This window comes from Eubalaena glacialis, chromosome 17 (assembly GCF_028564815.1).
Source record: "Eubalaena glacialis isolate mEubGla1 chromosome 17, mEubGla1.1.hap2.+ XY, whole genome shotgun sequence".
In the NCBI taxonomy this organism is placed as follows: Eukaryota; Metazoa; Chordata; class Mammalia; order Artiodactyla; family Balaenidae; genus Eubalaena; species Eubalaena glacialis.
Window position 1 is genome coordinate 54,323,583 of NC_083732.1, and position 22,552 is coordinate 54,346,134.

The 22,552-nt window shown below is 34.9% G+C and overlaps 1 protein-coding gene across 2 annotated transcripts in view; it reads right to left on the reverse strand.

Annotated features, from left to right (window-relative positions):
* Window positions 1–685: 685 nt before the first annotated feature.
* The window catches only part of RRM2B (ribonucleotide reductase regulatory TP53 inducible subunit M2B), a 33,944-nt gene continuing 12,077 nt past the window's right edge, over window positions 686–22,552 (reverse strand). For both annotated transcript variants that reach the window (XM_061171671.1, XM_061171670.1), the window contains 7 exons: window positions 19,395–19,511; window positions 18,522–18,655; window positions 17,851–17,945; window positions 15,056–15,189; window positions 5,950–6,054; window positions 4,652–4,765; window positions 686–838 (listed from right to left, as the gene is read on the reverse strand). In XM_061171671.1, coding sequence (XP_061027654.1) covers window positions 686–838; window positions 4,652–4,765; window positions 5,950–6,054; window positions 15,056–15,189; window positions 17,851–17,945; window positions 18,522–18,655; window positions 19,395–19,511 — 852 coding nt within the window. The remainder of the gene's footprint in view (window positions 839–4,651; window positions 4,766–5,949; window positions 6,055–15,055; window positions 15,190–17,850; window positions 17,946–18,521; window positions 18,656–19,394; window positions 19,512–22,552) is intronic.

A 22,552-nucleotide genomic window follows, 5' to 3' on the forward strand; every position in this document is an offset into this window, starting at 1 on the left:
GAGAAATTCAAAGAAGTGATTCTCATGTTAATGAAAATTATAATCTTTTTAAGGAAATCTTTATGTTCTTCCTAAAACATTAAAAATACAAAGATCTAATTCTAGGATCTTAGGATCTAGATCTTAGGACCTAGAATCACAATTACTTTGAGGAGATGGGAGTATTTTATCACATCACTGCAATTAATACTATTACTAACAACAATAATAATAGGAGGGGGAGATGGAAGGAGGAGGAGGCTGCAACAGCAGTATTGGCTAAGAACTTATTTTGCATCTTAATCCTCATACACACTTTATGAATTTAGGACCTACTATTACATTCATTTTAAAGATAAGTACACTGAGGTTTAGAGAGATTAACTGATTTACCCAGGGTCACACAAAGTAGGACAGAATCTCAAACTCTTATCTGACCCTTCACGCCATGCTCTTAACAAATATAATGCCATCTTTTATTTCAGTGATGAAACAAAAGCATTTAGAGGTCATACTCTGACTGTTAAACAGGAAGATTAAAGCATATTTCTATAAATCCAACTTGATTGATATTTGGTTTTGGATTTCCTTTAGAGCAAACTCCTGTGCCCTAAAGAAGATAGTTTAGGTGTGTTTTTTTTTTTTAAGCAGAGAAAAATAGACTGCTATTTACCAATGATAAGTTTAGATATGTATGGGGAGGGTTTTAAAAATCTGCATCTAAGGTGAAGACATTATCTGTAGTTTCCGCCATAACTGCAAAACGCTGATACTCTGAAACTCGTTTCTCAAAGAAATTTGTTTTCCCCTCTAAAGAAATGTTTTCCATAAAATCAAAGGGATTTTCTGCTTGAAAAACCTGAAAAGAAAAGAAATATTGTTAGACATTCTGAAGAAGCCAAATTATATCCCACAAGAAGAACAATAGATAACTCAGGTCTCCCAACACCTGTCTAGTCACCTAAAGATCACACTATTCCCTAGGGTCTTGGAAGCACTCAAGGCTGATACATTTTAAGATGACTAAGATCACTTATTAACCTCTTAAAGAAACTACGCAGAAAGGAAAAAAAGACTATTTTAAAATGGAAATGAAAGATTTAATGCCAAACTAAAATGACTAAAATGTCTTCACAGCTTGAGAAATCTAAAACACCATAGATATTATAGGCATTTTTCACAGGTATTACCATTAGATAGTCACATCTACATGATACTACAAAATATTAAATTACCAACAATGTACTGTGGACATAAATATGTTTCTTAGTTCATAAGAGAACATGTAATCATCAAATTGATGTTAAGGGACCATGATTGGGGAAGACAGAAGAAATGCTGTCCATAGTAACCCCAAACAAAAAGTGGCACATAAGTTGACAAAATGTTTTTTACTGCTTCTGAATTCAAGAGGCAGGCTTGGAGATAAAGCTTGATGGAAATGGAGACATTTCTATGATCCATGAAGAACAATAAAAGAGGATTATTAAAAATTAGGAATATTTCAGCAGGAATTATGAATACCACAGATAAGAATATATTCAAATAACCCAATTAAAAATGGGCAAAGGATCTGAATGTACAAATGTTTCTCTAAAAAAAGATATACACAGGCCAATAAGCACATGAAAAGAGGCTCAAAATCATTATCCATTAGGGAAATGCAAACCAAGACTACAATGAGATACCATTTCACACCTACTAGGATGGCTGTAATAAAAAAGACAACTTATTGTGGTCATCATTTCATGATGTATGTAAGTCAAATCATTATGCTGTACACCTTGAACTTATATAGTGCTGTATGTCAATTATATCTCAATAAAACTGGAAGGAAAAAAAGATAATAAGTGTTAGTGAGGATGTGGAGAAACTGGAACCCTCATATACTGCTGGTGTTAATGTAAAATGATGCAGTGGCTTTGGAAAACAGTATGGTAGTTCCTCTAATGATTAAAAACAGAGTTACTATATGACCCAGCAATTTCACTTCTAGTTATATATCCAAGGTAAATGAAGACATATGTTCACACAAAAACTTATACATGAATGTTCATCGCAGCATTATTCATAATAGCCAAAAAAGCAAACCACCCAAATCTCCATCAACCGATAAATGGATAAATAAAATTTGGTATAATCATACAATGGAATATTATTTGGCCATAATAAGGAATAAAGCACTGATACATGCTAACATGAATGAAACTTGAAAACATTATACTGGCTTTGTATATACCATATACCAGTATATGGTATGTATCATATATTGTATGACCCCATTTATATGGGATTTATAGAAATGGGATTTATAGAACAGGCAGATCTAAAGAGACAAAAAATTAGTAATGCCTAGGGCTATGGTGGGGATGGAGGAAAGAAAAGGAAATGACTGATTGCTAATGGGTATAGAGTCTCTTTGTGGGGTGATAAAAATATTCTCAAAGTGTTGTGATAGCTGCACAACTCTGCAAATATACTAAAACCATTGAATTGTACATTTATTAATAGGTGAAGTGCATGATCTGTGATTTATATCTTAAAAAAGCTACATGTATTTTTTTTTCCAAAAAAAGTTCATATGCTGGGTGTGGTTGAGTTGTGGAACTCTGTGAAATTGCCTGTCAGAAATAGTGTTAAGAGGCAGTGAAAAGGTGAGTTATCACTCACAGCAGGATACAGTGGAAAGAGCACAGAACAACAGTCATAGATTCACTGGATTTTAAAACTGGGTATCTTCCAAAAAGTCTGATCCAAATCATTCATGTCAAGGACAAAGTAACTAAGACCAACCTAAATTAAGTAGCTTGGTTTTGACACATAGAAGTACTCAAATATTTACTGACTAATCCAAAACTAAAAGTTGAAAACAACATTAATGTGGCTCCTATTTAGAATTCTGTATAAATGACAACCATTTGCTAATTTAAATAATCTCTTATTTTACCAAAAACTATCATTATAAAATAATTCTTTTTGTAGTTCCTTGAGTTCAAAGTTTAGTTCATGTATTTTAAATTGTCTTGCTTTCTTAATAGACATTCAAGGCTACAAATTTTCCTCTGAGGATCTGTTTGGCTGCATTCTACAAGTTGTGATATATAGTAATCTTAATGTCATTTAGTTTATATTTTCTATTAGTTTATATTTTCATTTTTACTCTCATTTTAAAGGATACAGTCTCAACTTCTAAGTAGATGGAAATTTTTGGTAATCTTTTATTGTTAATTTCTAACTTTATTGCATTAAATCTAAGAGGTCAGTATAATTTCTGCTTTTTGGAATTTATTGAGATATTTTGAAGTCCTGTGGAGAAATAATGTTTTATACTACATCCAGATTTTCTTCTTAGGAGGCATGTTTTATATATCTACAGTTAGCAAGTTCCCAAAGGAAAAACTAGACCCAGGGGTGTGTAGTTTTCCAATAAGCAGGAGAATGTGGATGTGTGGGTGTGAGGATATGGTGGTGGGTTAAAGGACAGTGAGTTCACTTTAAGGTTTAAGTAAACAAATTAACTTTCCTATAACAAACATATTGTATAACTTAGGAAAAAAAACAATTTCTTTTAATACATAGTTTATAAATTTCAGAGATCATATTAATGTAATTATAATCTTTATTTCTCTCATTAATGATCAGTAAAAAGAGAGGATCTTGCAACTAAAATATATAAATAGTGATATTTTACAGTTTATAATTACAAAAAATCTTTGCCCCATCTGACTTTTTCATCTCAGTATTTTTGTAGTTACCAGAAAGTAAATGTATTACCAAGAAAGGTAATGATTACCCCAGCATCATGGATTTCATAATTCTTCTCATTAATTTAAACTTCCATTTCCATGCTGAGAAATCAAAACCTATAATTTCTAATTAACATAGTATAGTACATAGTAAATTTCTGTGAATGTTCCACTTATGATGAATACAACGTGACCATTTAGTGTTCATTTACTATATGTCTGACACTATTTTAAGTGCTTTAAGTATACCAACTCAGCAACAATAATTTGTAGTAAGGATTATTATTATTATCTGCACTCTACAGATGAGGAAACTGAGACAGTGGTTAAGCAACTTGCCTAAGGTCACATTGCTAGAAAGTGGTGGAATCAGGATTCAAACCCAGGTAGTCTGGCTGCAGCCTCCACCTCTTAAGTCATGTGACAATCACACCTGAAAATTCAGGTACATTATCTCTGATAAACAAAATGACAGCAATAACTTAATGACAACTGAGTTCAAAGAGTCAAATTATGACAGTTAATGTCTTCCTAATAACGATTTCCTATTTAAAAGCATTAACCCCCAAATTATAACATAGACACATGGGGATTTATCTGAGGGTAAACATGTATTTGCATATTAAATCCAATTACTTAAAGATAGTCCTGTTAAATAGATACCTACAATTATGTATTACAATGTAATTTATTGAGCTTATTAGTTCTAAGATTTATCAGCATGTACTTCTGTTATGAATTTCATTTAACTTTCATTTAAGGATTCTGTAAAATCAATTTGTTGATGTAAAACAAGGCTGTCGTGGACAATTAAAAAAAATAGACTAGTATGTTACAAAAGCTTTCAGTGAAATATAGTACGTATTTTAGAGGTCTTACCTGACTATAACATTTTAGCTAGCAGTAATATGTTTTAAACACCTTACCTTTGAGAATCCAAGTTCTGAAAGCAATCTGTCAGCTACAAATTCAATATACTGTTTCATCAAAACACAATTCATTCCGATGAGGCCAACTGGCAAGGCTTCTGTTAAAAACTCCTGAGATATAAAGAAAAACAGAATAAAGTAGAAAGAAAGAAATAACAATAAATTGTATGTGTTTTCCAAATAAAAAGAGGGTTCTAATTTTATTAATCTTCTAAGTCACTGATCTTGTTCAAGGAAAGTACACTAGGATAAATTCTTTCAACATGGCAAACAATGCTCATTTGCTTAAAAATGTTTGGGGTGTTACTATTCACTTACTATTTCACATTTTCATATAGACAAAGTAAATTGAAACTATTACACTACCGGTATTTTTTAAAGTAGCACTTGTAGGACCTGAATTTATATGCTTTCTCAATAGAAAAAAAGGAGATACTTTGTTCTGAAATACCCAGAAAAAGATTAACATGACTATGAAAGGGAACTGGGAAAGAGAGAAAGCTCAATTAACAGAGAAAATGAGAAAGAAATAGAAATGGATCTGGGACTTGGGAGATAAACTGAACTCCAATTATATTGAAACACAGTGGTAAAGTTTTAACAAAGAAAAAATAAAAACATATTAACCATTTGGATTTAGTTCTAAAAGTGATTCAAGATACCAAAATGCATTTTATGCCTTTTCTCTCTTCCCAATATGAAAACTATGGCTGTTAAAGTATGCACTATTAAAAAGAAGTTTAAAAACTTATTTTACTTTTCAACTAGCTCTTTAAAATGATAAAAGTACATTCTAAGTGAAGCATCCAGGTCTTGCTAGTTAGAGATCTTTACATGCCCTAAATCATACTTTACTATTCACTAATTCATTTATTTATTCATTCTGTGAACATCTGATGCATGCTTCAAGCTAGATACCCTGCTAGTTTAAGAATACAAAACAAGAAACCATCACTGCCCTCTAGCAGCTAAAAATCTAGAGAGCTAAGATAATTAAAATAGTTTGTTATGGCATGAAATTTGACAGATCAATGAGACAAAAAAATAGTCCTGAAACAAATTATAGTATACATAAAATCTTAATATATAATAAAGACTGGCTTATAAACCAAATTATAAGTTGACATAATAACTGCAATACATCATCTATTGGTACTGCCAGGTTGACCATATAATATTGCTGATACCTATTTTGACCTACAAAATGGCAATTTCATATGTGTCAACCTAATGAAATAATGGTACAAACATCAAAGAAAGAGAGATGTGCTAATTATGTAAGCTTCCCTGCTTACCTGCTCAATTTCAACAGCATTAACAATGATCTCCCTAACCCTTTCTTCTGAAGGCTTATTTACTAAGTATTGAAACATCAGGCAAGCAAAGTCACAGTGAAGCCCCTAAAATAGAAGAAAAATATCACTGTCAAAGGATGTTTAATCAGCTATTTTCACACAGTGATGTATCAGGCATTATATAGTAGTCAGGTAGTTAGGAATGCAACACTGAACTTCTGGAAGACAGAAGAAGGATTAACAGGGCCAGGAACTTCTTTTCTTCAAATCTTATTAAAATGCCAATTATAATAACCTATAATGAAAAATTTTCAATGCCAGCAAATCTCAGTTCATTAACATGAAAGATTAATTAACAACAACAACAAATCTGCGACCAAAAGCATTTTGGAAAGGAAAACAAAGCAAGAAGAACCAAAATGCAAATTCGCTCATTTTTAGTGTTTTTTAAAAAATTAAGAAATGATTGAAAAACAATTAAGTATTTAAAGAACAGGTGAAACTCAGAGATTTCAAAAACACAAGTTATATTAAACAAGAATGGCTCAAGATAAAAATAAATTCAGTGTAATGAAAATGGAAACTGAAGAATTAAGGATACCATCTGAAGCTGTATAAAGCAGAAATGACATTGCAGATAACTCAACGACAAAAGAAAGCAAAATTGTGAAATATCTTGAGAACAGAATAGTTATGCAAATATATGAAATGATATAGAAATTAAATAATTGGAGAATAGAGCAAGGAGATTCAACCTACAATAATCGGGATTTCAAAACACAGAACAGATGGTATAAAGCTGAAAACAACAGACGAAAATTTCAAAAAAAAAAAAAGAGAAAGGTCGGAGACATAGAAAGATGATGGAGTTCTAAACAAAATTAACAATTAGAGACTGACAACAAGGCAGAGTCAGTTAACATTTCTAAACTACAAAGAAAAAGAAATGAATCTGTAAGCCGACAAGGGAGGAGAAGGTGGAAGGAATACACACTTTAGAGGATTACAAATCAGAGCTGCTTAGCTTTTTCTAAATGAACCAACAAAAACCCAGACAACTGAAAGATAAGACTCAAATCAAGGGTTGTATTCCAAGGATTATTTACCTAGTTAAATTGTCATTCCCAGAAGAAACTATTAGAAAAAGACCTCTTTAAATAGCTAATGTTAGAAAATTTACTAGTGAAACATACCCCCTCCACTTGACTAAAGAGGATATTTCAAATTACCAAAGGCTGAATTTCAAATGAACTGCTGAAAGGTGACAACGTAGTGTTGATTAGAAACGATAGCTAGCTACCTATTACAGAGATGAGTAAGTCAAAGGCAGGCACATGTAATTGTTAAATCAATAAGGGAATAAAATTAATTTTGAGGTTTAAAGCGACTCTAATCAAAATCCTAGTGGGGTTGTTTTTAAGTTAAAAAATTAATCTGGAAGGCTAAATGGGCAGAATCTTTTAAGCACACTTTTAAAATAAAAGTTATGAGATTTAGCCTACTAATTATCAACACATAAAAAACTACAATAATTAAAATAGTTTATTATGGCATGATATTGACATATAGGTTAATGAAAAAGAAAAAGCCCTGAAACAGATTTTAGTATACTTGAAGTCTTAATATATAATAAAGAAGACATCACAAGTCAATAGAGAAGGAAGGATTACTTAAAGAGAATTGGAAAAACTTCCCAAGAGTGTGTGAAATAAAATTAAGGTACATTCTAACTTATCCTATGCTTTATTTATATTACATTCCGTACTTGTACTAAACAAATTTCAATGGCATTAAAGAGTTAAATGTTCAAAAGCCAAAAACAAAGTATGTGTGACTATTTAACTCATCTCTGAAAGTAGATCCCACGAATTTCAGGGTTTTGTACATTAAAAGAACAAACAGGGGACACACAATTTTTGAGGGCAGGAGCCCACTGTGTCCCCCTTTGCCTGGCAAAGTAATAGAGCTATCCTTTTCTACTTCACCCAAAACTCTGTCCCCTGAGATTCGATTTGGCACCGGTATACAGAGAGGCCAAGCTTTCGGTAACAATTTTGGTGATCACCAAGGGACCACCTCGGGGACGGTCCGGGGTGGGGGGGCGGGTGTCCCTAGAGGCCAGATCACCTGGGACCCTTGTCTGGAGGCCAAGCCCCCAGTCATACGCCATCTGCCAGTCTGGCAGCTGGAACTCTGAGGTGGGAATAGACAGAGGAAGAGGGACCCCCCTAGCAACTGCTGAGGCCCTTTTTGCCTTGAGGACATTCCTCTCTTCCTCCTGCCTGGACTGCCCTGGACTTCCTACTCCTAGGAATTGTTTTGGCGAAGCAGAAAAGATAGCGTCTGATGTCGCGACACCTCTGCCAGAATCTGGGTAAGTCCCTGGGAGTGCACTCCCAGGCTCCTTCAATTTTGTCCCTCTGAAGAACTTTTGGTTCCATCTGGGGAATGTTTGGTTCCCATCTGGGGATTTTCTGTTTCAAATCCCATCTGTAAGGCGCCGCTTAGACTAAGGTCATGGGATAAGTAGGACTTGGAAGCAGCCACTCTGAGCTTTGTGCTGTCTGTTTTTTTCTGGCATAAGGCTTCCGTCTGCTGGCGAGGGTTCTGATTTGTTTTCAGTCCGCTCGTGAGTGTTCTATCAATCAAGTATAGGAAGTGCTCCTTCTCCTTCTTCTTTTTCTTCTCCTTCTTCTTTTCCTTCTCCTCCTTCTTCCTCCTCTCCTTCTTCTCCTTTTTCTTTTTTTCTCCTTCTTCTTCTTCTTCCTCTTCCTCTTCCCCTTCCCCTCCTTCTCCTTCTTTTCCTTCTCCTTCTCCTTCCTCCTCTCTTTCTTCTCCTTTTTCTTTTTTTCTCCTTCTCCTTCTTCTTCTTCCTCTTCTTCTTCCCCTTCCCCTCCTTCTCCTTCTCCTTCTTTTCCTTCTCCTTCTCCTTCCCCGCCTTCCCCTCTTCCTCCTCTTCCCCTTCCCCTCCTTCTCCTTCTCCTTCTCCTTCCCCGCCTTCCCCTCCTCCTCCTCCCCTTTCTCCATTTGATAGCCCCCTGGGGAAAATCTTGGCAGACTCATCGACCTATAGTTCTAAACCTATAACTGGGAAAAAAATGAAATTCTATTGTAATTCTGTTTGGCCAACGTACATTCTTGAAAATGAGGAAAGATGGTCTTTGAATGGTAGCCTAAATTATTATACAATTCTCCAGCTAGAGCTGTTTTGTCACAGGAATAGAAAGACAGGAGAAATTCCATATGTTCAAGCATTCACGCAGTTACATAATAAAAATGAGCAGCTAGGTAACAAGCTGATGGTACAAAGAGAAAGGAAAGTCATTTTGCCTAGAGCTGGTTGTTTCTGAAGGGAAAGGAAAATAAGGGAGACTGAGAAAAGAGTTGTACATGTTTTGTTTGTGGGACCATGTTTGTTGTATGTATGTATGCATGTCAGTACTTACATTGACCGGTTGAGACGTCTTTGAATAACAGGGCTCACTAACAGGGCTCACGTGTGACAACACCAGGGAATCCGTCCTATTGTGTCTGGGTTTGCCTGTGGCAGAATGCTGGTTGGGATTTTCCCTTTTGGACTAGCCTTGTTATGGGTGATCAGAGCTCTGTTCCATCTTATAACACCCCACCCAGGGTATTTTTACAAAACTGGGAGATCTTCAGCTATTCCCCCATGAAAAGAAATTGTTATTTCTCTCCCCCTGTGCCTGGGCCCGCCAGAACACTTACTTTATCTAGACCATCTCTAGTTCCTGAGACTGAAGAAAAAGGCAGGGAAAGAAGGCCTTTTTAAACACAAGCAAAAAAACTGAGATCTCTGGTTCAGTCTTTATGTAAAAGTTAACTTGTAAATGAGCTCTATCTAATTGACTTAAAAGTAAGCACTTACAAATTAAATCTAAATGTCTAGAAAATTGGCCAAGATAAATTTTAGGACCACATGATCTGGGAAATATTCAGTACTGAATTAATATCTGCTATTGAAGGTGGCTTAAGCTTGTTGGTTTGATTAATATAGACATGTCTTTAGAGTCATCAATGTTAAGTAATGCAAGTGAGATAAGAGCTTTTGGGTAAACTCTTTAGGAATAATTCTCCATAAGAAAGCCCATGTTTTTAAAGTTGTGCATAATCAGGATTTTCAAAGATTGGATTAAATCTAGTTGGGTAAATGGATTTTGTTGGGAGTGGGCTAGGGCAAGACCAGATTCCTATTTGCCCTTGAAATCTTTTCACTTCGGTAAAATGAGTAAGTATTGTTTGGCAGTTTCTAAAGGTTCTTTTGACCTCCAGCTAACTTTGAGATTCTTCAGAGGGCCCCTGAGGCATCTCAGAAAGAAACAGTTAACTAGGATTATTTGGTATGTTAAATTAAATGTAATCAGTCAAGTTAAATGTAATCCTGGTTATTGTAACCAAGTTTCTTTACCAATTACATTGCAGTCAGATGCTTAACTGAGCCCTTTTAAGTCTTTCTGTTGCTGTACTCTGATGCTTTTGCAAAGGTGCTTCATCTTCAAGAAGACTTACGTGAAGGACCCCTTTTGACAAATACAGGTCTCTGATAAATTTCATATCATACAGCTGAGCTGGTTAAGAAATTTAAAAATCTTAATGGAGAATATGATGGCTTCATAAAAAGTTAGCAAAAGGATTAGTTACCGAGTGGGCTGGTAAATAATGTTTATGGTTTTCCCAGACATAGGGAAGCCCTTCCCCTCAAGCTACTTATGACTTAGAACAATTGGGTAAATTACACCTCTGTAGGAAAAATTGAAATATTCTTTTATCTCTGCCTGGTCCCTCCAGAAATTGGAGACTCTTGGGTTATGAAAATGAGGGTAATTTTAGAGAAAAGAATTATGTTTCAATAGATATGAAATTCTAGTTCTGTTAATTGAAGTTTGAATTTATGAAAGTTATTGTGTTAGCCACACTTTTGCCCTGATGTTTAGGAGGAAAGGGAAACTACCTAGTGAAGGTATCAGAGTGTAATTACTCATCATGTACCACTGCTTGTTTTAGGTCTATTGCTGAAAGCACATGTACAATGCTTGTGTGACAATTGGGTATAAATGATAAAATGTATAGCCTATAAAGCATATCCTCATTAACATACCTCTGTGCTTGTTCACTATACCTGATCAGTTTTCCCCCAATGTGGATTGACTAGGCAAATACAAAGGAGGCCTAGCACCAAGGGACATGATCTACACCTGGGGCAAACAGCTGAATCACCCTGGCACCAAGGGACAGATATTTTGATCATCAACGTCTTCTACTGAAAGACTTGCAATCAAAAGGGGAAATGAAAGAAAAAAGTCTGCACATATTGAGGTATGAGGAAGTCACTCTGGCCTATACATGGTTTAACTTTAAAAAGCGGTAAAAAGAGGCCTGTTTTGTGGCCTTTCAGACATGCATTGTACATCTGCTTTAACATTGACATGGGGAATGCATTTGAGAGTCAAAATGGAGTAATTATGATAAAACTACATGACCATTGTGGATGTGATTTCAGACACATTCATTGCTATATTGTCGCAAACCTGGAATTTTCTGAGCTATGTCAAACTCAAGGATGCCACAAGGATTTAAAAATTCCCCCACCCTCTTCAATGAGATTTTGGCTAAAAATTTAAGAGGATTACACCTGGATCAAGGTTGAGTAGAGGTCTTTCCAGCCAGAAGGGAAAAAGTAGCAACAGTAAAAAAGAGAAACATCTCTAACACAGGAAGAAAAAAATTAAACAGTATGTACAACAGATTGGTCAATTGTTAACTGTATGCATGGATGAGTTTATGTTCCACAGGTCTCCCCCTCACCTGGAAGCTCTCTTGCATCCCCTCAAAGCAGGAGACCAGGTGCTGCTGAAAGTATGGAAAGAGCAAGGACCTAAGCAGCAGCTTAAAGAGAAACAGAAGGGATCCTAGGAAGGGATCCTATGACATTCTTCTTACTACTCACGTCTCTCTAAAACTGGATGGAGTAAAACCATGGGTACATCACACCAGAGTAAGAAGATTACCAGAGACTGACCAGCCAAGCCTGCCTACAGCCAGCGAGCAGACTCCCGAGAAGCGGACATCTCACCCTTTGAGAAACTTAAGTATCTGTTCCGAGAAGCGGAATGAAAATTCTGTTTTCTTAGCCTTTCTCATACCTCCTACCTATAGATTCATATGCTGATTCTTTTTGATAATTCTAACTGCTAGATATGTGGTCAACTTCCTATTTGCAGGTCTTCAGGATTGCTTTGATGGGTTTTCCCCATACAAGGAATGGTTTGGAAACAATTGGCTACAACAAGTCTCTCCTAAGTACCAGTTCCAAACTGGCCTTCAGACCTATTCTCCTGAATTCCTAAGGGAATGAGATCCATTCTGTCTACTAAAGTTCCAGTTGTCACTCTTACCTCTAACGGGACCAAGGAATTGAGATCTTAATCATATAAGACTTGGATCCAGGACGTGGAACTCAAATATTTTTAATTCGGTATCTATTCCCCCAAAATTAGGCAGGACTATGCCCCATCTGAGCAGGAAGTAGTCAGAACAGTCATCGCCCACTTCCCTGAAAGATTTGGGGAAAGATAAAAACCGAAGTGAGGATTAAAACCAAGTCTCCCTAAAACAGGGTTCCTCCGTTTATGATTAACATCTCTATCCAAAATGATTGTTCCCTTTCTTGTCCAATATCTGTCCTCAAGATTGAGGAGTATCAAAGAAGAGGGTGGAGTGAAACTGAGTGAGGCCCTGTGGGGCTCCCGGGCTTGGAGGCCCTTTTGTCCCCCATTTCTTGTAGGCAAGACTCCAGCCTCCATGACCTTCCCTGAGTTCCAAAGGGCAGATTCGAACAGAGAAATGTAGTTTTTTTCGAGGTCAGGAGCCCACTGTGTCCCCCTTTGCCTGGCAAAGAAATAAAGCTATCCTTTTCTACTTCACCCAAAAAAAAAAAAAAAAAAGAACAAACAAAATTAAAAAGCAAAGGACAAACTGGGAAAATATTTGCAGTAAATATAACAAAATTCATATTTTATATTATATTCATGTGATAAATATAATAAACTCAATAAACAAATACTTATTGAAAGAGTCCAATCAGTTACTGTGCATTGGGAATATATACCGACGGGAATAAAAGCAAAAGACCAGAACAGGTAACTACAGAAGAAAAGACAAATGACTAGTATCACTATGAAAACAATGTTCAATCTAAGCAGTAATCAAATAAATGCAACTAAAACTAATAATGAGATACTAACTACTCCTATCAAATTTATCCAATATTTAACAAGTAAATCTGGTAAGGGTGTAGTAAGAAAAGACATGTTCATACATTGTTAGGTGGGGCTACAAATTGTTATCAGATTTCTGGAAAGAAATCTGCAAGTAAGTATGATGGCCTTTAAAATGTTCATACCTTATACTCTAGTAGTTTTATTTGTAGGGAATCTAGCTTAGGAAAATAGTATGAAATTGAGACAAAGCTTATATACAAAGATAGTCATTTTGCATTATAGCAAAACAAATAAACAAACAAAAAACCAGGAAAAAACTTAAATTTCTAATTATAGTCAAATAAATGATACATGTACTCATTAGGATATGTAATACATATCTAACAAAACTGTTTCCAAAAAATGCTTAATGTCATAGAATAATGTTCATAATATTCTGCTTAGTGAAAAAAGATGATCTTAGCTCAAAAAAATATGAAAAAAGCAGAATATCTCAAATTATAAAAATATGTTTGTATATATTTATATAGGTTTAAATGTAGGAAATTGTCCAGAAGGAAATACCAAATATGAAAGGTGGCTATCTCTGTGTGTTGAGACTGAATGATTTTATTCTCTTAATTCTCTATAATAATCATATATGACATTAATAATAAAAATTATTAGAAATTTAAAGACACAAAACAACACAAAGTAATTATACAAAGCATTTTTTTTCTTCTGGCCACACCACGCGGTTTGCAGGATCTTAGTTCCCCAACCAGGGATTGAACCCGCTCCCCCTTAGCAGTGAAAGCACAGAGTCCTAACCACTGGACCATGAGGGAATTCCCAAAAAGTACTTTCATACATATTGTTTCATTGCATTTTAACAAAAGCCTGTTAAGGTGTATAGCTGAAGAAACTGAGGCTCAGAGAAGTTAAGTAACTTGACAAGGTCACTTTAGAAATAAGCTGAGGAGCCAGGATTAGTCAATCAATGTGATCCGAACGGCTATAATGGTCTAACACTGAGAACACAAAGATAAATGACAAGGTTTCTGCACTCAAGGAACTTGAGTCCAGTAGAGGAGAGAGACAAGAAGTGCAATACATGTTATGGACTCTAAGGTAGGGACAAGTTCAGGTTTCAAAGGAATAGAGCAAAGAGTGATCAGTTTTACCTCATTGGGGTAGGAAAGTTTTAAGTGGCAACTTGTGAGAAGGTAATCAACGATTAAAAAGAAAATGGTAGAAAAGATGGAAAGAGTGTTGCAGACAGAGGGAGACAAGATTTAGTTACTGATTGGATATAGCTGAAAAAAAAAAAAAGAAGCACTCTAAAATGACTCCCAGATTTCAAATTCGTATGACTGGGTAGAAGGTAGAGGCACTCAATGAGACAGAGAAAACAGGAAGAACACATTTCAGGAGAAAGATGATGAGCTTGATTTCTGAAATACTAGGTTTGAGATATCTATGGAGCCTTCCAGGAGAAAACGTCTAACATGCACTTGAATTTATGGGTTTGGAGCTCAGGAAAGAATAACCAGGTTGAAGATAAAGTTTTAGTTGTTATGAGCATCTAGGTGGCAGCTGATTCCATGGGAATAAATAAGATCAGCCAGGAGGTCATGTATAGGGAAGGAGAGCGACCAAAGTGGGAACCCAGGAGTACATTGGTACATAAGGATGGGCAGAGATTGAAGAGGAACAGTAAGAGAGGTAGGAAGAAAACAGAGTCTTAAAATCCAAGGAAGAAATGACTTCCTGTTTTATTAATTAACAGGATATTTGTGTCACCATAAGCATTTTCAGCAGAAAGAAAAATAAATGAACAGCAGCTATGATTACAAATATAAGGAGAAGAATACTTCATTCCTTACTTCATCTCTGCTGATGAGTTCATTGGAAAAAGTAAGTCCAGGCATAAGTCCTCTTTTCTTTAGCCAGAATATAGCAGCAAAAGATCCCGAGAAGAAAATTCCTTCTACAGCAGCAAAGGCCACCACCCTTTCCCCTGGGAGATGAAAAATAGTTTCACTTTCTGAAATATCATATACTGCAGACAATTTCAAGCTTATATATGTATAATACATACTTTTACATATATTTTTTAATAACAATATCAAAACTGTTTTGCCAAGAAACACAATCAACAAGTTAGTGCCACAGCCAAGTCTTCAGAGGAGGAAGTTTGTCACCTCTACCTACTAGAGCAGAAAGGTATGTCAGCTTCAGGTCTTATGTCCAACACTGGAGGTCTTGGAATGTGGACAAAGGAGAGCCTTCCACACGCAAAAAAAGAGGTGATATATCTGTGCACCACACGTGCCTGTGAGTGCAGGTACGTGTTTGTGAATGCAATATGTACATACATGTATGTTTGTACACTATGCTCTGTTGACCCTTTTGAAAACAAAAATAGCTCTTTAGACTAGTGAGTTATTTGTTTTAGGATGGAGATTTATCATTAAGTTAACATAGATTACTATATTTTCATCTTGCTATTAATAAGATAATAGGTATAATTGATTCATTTTTAATTGACATAAATGTGATGTCATGTGAATGTTCATCTATAAGGGAACTAGACTATAATTTTATACAAACTGTGAATAAGAGGAACATTGTCATTTTAACTGTTCTATGCATTCACATGAATGCTACAGAATGAAAATCATAACAGAAATAATTATAGAAGGCTATTCTTTTTGGAGAGGATTAAAGGATTATGAGGGGTAAATTTTACAAATTTTCAAGAATAGATGTGAGCTACAAATGTTCCAGAACATTTCTTCTAAAAGCTATAATGAATTGTAAAGGCCTCATGATTTTAGAGATAGGAAAGTAGGATGTATTTTTAAGATAGAGCTAACCTCTATGATGCAATGCAATAAGATTGTGTAACTCATACTTTTTTTGATGTTTGAAATGTAATTTCATTATGTATATTAAGGTTGAATCTATATATTTAATGTTTTAAAGTTCTTTAAAGATATTTTAAAAAACTAAGCAGTATATCTCACTTTTTAAAAAACTAAGCAGATTGTCGCAGGATGACTGCCACCCTCCTCTATTTTCTCTATTTCTAGGTTACTTCTTTGGTAGTATCATGAAAGACATGCTTTCTGTGAGCCTGTCCATCATTTTCTATCCACACTAATCTTTTCAGTGCATATTGAACACCTTGATGTTTCCCTTTGTTTTTCTCTAAAGCCAATGTTTCTCAAAATGTGCTTCTCAATCCACTTGTGAGAAAATCAGCTGGGTATAAAATGCAGATCACTCTCTGGTGAGGACCAGGAATCGGCAGGATTTTTCCACAAATTCTCCAGATGACTTTATGCACACTGAGAACCACTGCTTTTCTCATTCTTGAAATGAACTGAAAGCAATGCAGACATATATGTTTCTTCCCTGATACACTACATGCTTGCCCATATCTTACACTACATCACTGGTTCTCAACGTGTGGTCCAGGGATCCCTGGAGATCCACAGACCCAGGAGGTCTGTGAAGTCAAAACTATTTTCATAGTAACAATAAGGCACTATTTATCTTTTTTACCATCATTCTCTTATGAATATACAGTGGTGTTTTCCAGAGGCTACACAACATATTCACAACAATCTGAAAAACCTGATAAAGTACTTCTCCCTTTTCTAACTACATATCTGAAGGAGGTTGGATTTTTTTTTATATACTTCAACCAAAAAAACATTCTGCAACAAATTGAATGCAGAAGCAGATATAATCCAGCTATCCTCCTACTAAGTTAGACATTAAAGAGATTTACAGAAATAAAAAACTAGGCCATTCTCATTCCAGTGAGAATGGAATGGCCAAAACTAGGCCATTCCAATTTTTGGGGAAAATACAGTGTTTCTTTTCATAAATATACATTATTTATTTCAAAATGCAATGGGTTATTACTGTTAATTTAATATGCATTAATAAGTAAATATTTTGAAAGTTTCTTGGCTTTAATTTCTAATATGAAAATATCAATAGATATAACCAGTCCTCAATAATTTTTAAGAGTGCAAAGGAGTACTTAGACCAAAAATTTTGAGACCTCTTTCCCCACATCATGAATAAAACCAGAAAGTAAAGACAACCAATTGTGAAATAAATAAGAATAAGAAAGGTACTTAGAGCTATTTAAATTAAATATCTGAATATTTTAATTAAATGTAATAAATATTTATTAACCAACTACTATATTATAAGAGACAATGTTAATCGCTTCCTTAAAAAAATGTTATTGGATCTCAACTCACCCAAAAGGGTGTCTGCATTTAACTTATCTGTGAAAAATAAGCCTGTTATTGCAAACTGTTTCTTGCCTTAGTTGAGTGCACTAATTTAGATATTTGTTTCCTGAAAAATGTTAAGACTTTGACTTGCTTTATTTTAGGGAAAATAAACATTACTGAAAGCGTATAGTCTTGCTCTAATATTCTTGTCAGAGTCTATGTGACTGATTCTTATTTACCTGTAATTATGCGCTGACATTTAACCTTTCAACTTTCAATTTAATAAACAGAATAGATAACAGATTTAGATTACTTTTTCACCAGTTTCTAATTAATTCTTAGGAATAGTGATACTACACCATGTAAAATAGCATTGTATAACCCAAGGCAAATTTGATCATATATAAATTAAAGCTACATACCAAAAGTAGATTTTCTATCTGCTATCCATCGCAAGGCCCAATCTGCTTTTTTCTTAACATATGGCATTGTTTCAATTGCATTAAATAAAAATTCCCTGTAAAAACAAAAGAATTAATGGCAAAGTTATTCACTTGGTTTTTTGGGTTTTTTTTTTGTTTTTATCTTTGGCTGTGCCACACGGCTTGCAGGATCTTAGTTCCCCAACCAGGGATTGAACCCAGGCCCTTGGCAGTGAAAGTGCCGAGTCCTAACCACTGGACCACCAGGGAATCTCCAATTTACTTGTTTTTAATCAGACTATATTTGATTCTATGCAATTCTATGGTATGCAACAGACCTGTAGTTTTTCTGTATTTTTGCATGTCCATAAAATATAGACGTGAAAGTAAAACTCAAATTAGTGCTTTGGATCTGGTCTTCTACAAAATTGACTAAATTAGAATATTTAATTTCTAAACAGAATGTGCGAACAGTTTTTTAAGATATAATATCCAACGATTTACTGGGCCTATACAAGTTATTTTTAATCTAACACATTATTAAGCAATAGAAAATATGGTACTCCTAAACTTCCATATTTGAATAATCTTTCCCTAATATTTAGTTCCCTAATATTAACACAATCAAGCAATAGGATAAACCTTTGTAAATAAAATCCCAGCAGTAATACCTTTTCTTAGGATCTCTGATGTAAGTGTCTATTAGCAAACTGTACATCTCTGAGTGAACATTTTCGATGAGAATTTGAAAGCCATAGAAACAGCGAGCCTCTGGAACCTGCACCTCCTGACTAAAGCGCTCCACCTAAGAAGATAAGGGAAACAAATATATCCAATTCTATGGGCTCTCATTAAACACTGAAAATCAGAATCTGGACATCAGAATTATCACTTAAAAATCACCTGTCATGCCACAGACAGGTCAGAAAGACCTTATGAATTATTTTAAGCAGTATTGCTTAATCCATCAACCCTCCACAATTAGTTGCATACTATATTCTTAAGCAATTAAATAAACTGACCTATTAGGTGGAGATACTGCCTATAAAGCCAAATAAATTTTAGAACATCTACCAAAAATAATTATTTTGCTTTGTAGAATTGACCTTAAGTAGATCTACTGAAGCCCCTACAAGCTTATAATGAAAGTTTGCATCTTCCCATTCTTTTTAATAAGAAAGCATGCCTTCTAACCAACCATAATAGAAGTTTAAAATGGGAAGCCAGACCCAGTGCTCTATTGCAGAGCTCTGGAAAGATTATTAAGGTGCAGGTTCTCTATTAGGATTACTATCTAATGGTAAAATCAAACTCATGCTTATGCCTTGTAAGTAGTTTTGATTGGTACAATATGCTTGATTTCATGATATTTTGGGGGGTCAAATAACAGAAATGTATCCTTGCCTCTGACACTTCATCAGAAAAAATTTTTCAAGAGTTAAGTCATTTCTTAGACATCATTTTTCAGGCTCGTCTGATTATCTTACCACCATTATTACCATTTAACTGCTGAATGAGAACAAAAGTGGAAACAAAAATCTTACCAAATTTTCATTCACAATTCCGTCACTGGCTGCAAAAAAGGCTAAGATGTGAGAGATAAAATACTTCTCTTCTGATTTAAGCTTGTTCCAGTGAGGGAGATCCTTTGATAAATCAACCTGAAATAAAAAGATTTTCAAAAGTTTTAACTTAAATTCTTCTCAAAGTATGGAAAACTGACTTCCATTTCAAAGTTAAGGTGGGACATCTCATTAGCAGTAAAATGCGAAAAAGAAAAAAATGTTATCATTCTTGCTATAGACTGAGTTATTTGTGTCCCTGCAAAGTCCATATTGAAACTTAATCCTCAATGTGATGATATTTGGAGGTGGAGCCTTTAGGAAGTGATTAGGTCACCCTCATGAATGGCATTAGTGCCCTTATAAAGAGACCTCAGAGAGCTCCTTTGCCCCTTCTGCCATGTGAGGACATAGCAAGAAGACAGCTGTCTATGAAACAGGAAGCAAGCCTTCACCAGATAGCAAATCTGCAGGCACCTTGATCTTAGAATCACCAGCCTCCAAAACTGTGAGAAATAAATTTCTGTTGTTTGCAAGCTACCTACTCGATATTATTATGGCAGCTCAAACTACGACAATTACAAAGGAAAAGAACAAAACTAAAACATTATGAAGACATCTATCTTCTAGCTAATTGAGAAGCTGGCCAGGATGTCCTTTTAAAATATTAAAATTAACCTATTCTCACCACAAAAAAGAAATGGTAACTATGTGATGGGACACAGGTGTTAGCTTATACTATGGTGGTAATCATTTTACCATACATAAGTGTATCAAAGCAATACGTTGTACACTTTATACCTACACAATGTTATATGTCAACTATATCAATAAAGCTGGGGGAAAGCCAAAATCTGGAAGCAATTAAGGAAGGGGCAAAATGGGAAGAGAGAGTAGAAACAGTCAAGAAGGAACTGAGGTGAATAAACTAATGCCTTTCAGCAGCCATTTCTTTAGCATTTTATACATATTTACCATTGTGTTAGACAGATAACTAGGCACTTGTTAAGCAATTGTAGCTGCTGCCTTACTGCTGACTAATCTACTTTTATACCCAGAAGTAATGTCGGGCACGTAACAATCTGGGTTTTAAAACAATTTATAGATATGGCTTCCTCTGGAAATAGAAATATTTTGGAAAATGTTTATTAGAACTAGTCCTTGGAATTAACAGAAATGTACTCTAGAGTTTGGTGAAATTTACAATTTTAAAATAGTCTTTAAATGTACCTTGTAGATATCATTTTGTCTCAGGAAGATCTCTTAAGTATGTTTCATAATAACCTCATAAACATTTGAAATATGTAATTGTCTTTTGTCCTTCTTTTATTTATTCTAACAAAGCCCTAATCTCTTTCACCATTCCAAAAAATGACTAAAGTTTCATCCTTTCAATCATTTGTGTTCTTTTCCAAAGTCCTTTTTCTCATTACTTTATTTTTTAAATGTTTACTGAGCACCAACTACATGCCAGACACTGTGCTAAATGTTGGGGATACAAAGGAGCAGAGAGGAAATATTTGTATACATCTTTTAAAATACGTAAGCTAAAAATCAGGTCCTATTCTATTAAGAGTTCACTCAGGTTTAACTGACATCTTCCTGGTTTTTGTGTATTATACTCCTGATACTAAATTTTAATATTACAATATGCTCTCTAATATTAAACTTATCTACATTAGTCATTTTCCATTCCTAAAAGGTAAAACTTTTCACCCAGCTTTATCTCATTTGAATAAATTCTCAATTTTACAATCTAAAGATTGATTACAAACTACTGGTTAACAGAACGGCCTGGGTACCTTTGAAAAAAAAACCCAAACACCAGAACTTTATCTTCTGAATCAAGGCTTCGATGATCAGGCATATTTAGGAATAAAGCTAAATCACTGATAAAAGAATGAAATCTAGAGTTGATTAAACTGTAACTTACATAATTTGTTTAAATGAATAATATGTGGAACTAAAAATGTGTTTGACTTCCCAATTAATTATGTATTTGAATCTTCCTATAAGCTGTCTATAAAATATGTACCAACTTTATATTTTAATTTTTAAAAATTAGTGTTTTTTAAGTCATAGTACTACACATATTACATTTCCTAAAAGATGTAAGAAATTTTTTGATGAATTTAAAAAACCCAGGTATCACAAGTACTTTTTTAACATGATGAATGAAAAAGCCACCTATGTACTCCGTTTGTTCTCTTAACCACATCTCACAAAAAACTTTCTAAAAACCACAGTTAGAGACAGTCAGGTGTGCCTAGCACTATGGCCCAATTTGAAAATGCTGAGTTTGGCTTTGGGTTGGTTTTTTGCTCTACATGCTAACTACAGTATAACAAAGATGTTAATAACGTTAACAAATATAAAATAACAAAGATGGGTAGGTGGGTAAAATCAGTGTAACAGAAGCTTTAAAAATTGGTGGCTTCTGATTTCTAGTATAAATCTCCCCCATTCTGTGTAAAATAATAGCTTACATTTATTTGGTGCTTGCTAAATGCCAAGTAACATTCTACACATCTAATTAATCCTAACAACCAGAACTAGGTACTATTAGCCCAATTTACTGATGAGGATACACAGAGAGGTTTCACAGAGCAACTTTGCCAGTGGCACAGCTAGTACGTGGTAGAGCCAGGATTTGTACCTAGGCGGCCTGGTTCCAGAGTCTGCATTCTCAACAGCATATGTAAAGAGTCAATTTCTCAAAAAATAGGTAAATAAACAGACAGATAGATCCAAATACATCTAAACAAATAGATATATCTATCTGTATAGATAAATATGCACACACAGAGAACAGAGTGCTATACAGGTATCATCCATCGTATTCAAAAATGAAGACAATGATTATTTGCAGACTATGGAGCAACCGCTTGCATGACCAACTGCCCTTACCAAACCAGCAAGGATCTTCTGATTTGCTGTGTTCAACTCATTTCCTAGGCGGAAACTGCCACACTACAAGAAAACATTCCACAGCTGTCCTGTCTGCTGGCACAGCTGTGCCAGGTTTGATGTGGCTGAGGGCAGGGCCAGACTGGGAGGAGCACTGTGAATTCAGGCCAGCACCTCAGAAGTGAGTGCCCTGCCCAGGCAAACTCCCCATGCGACAGCTCCTTCTGCACCAT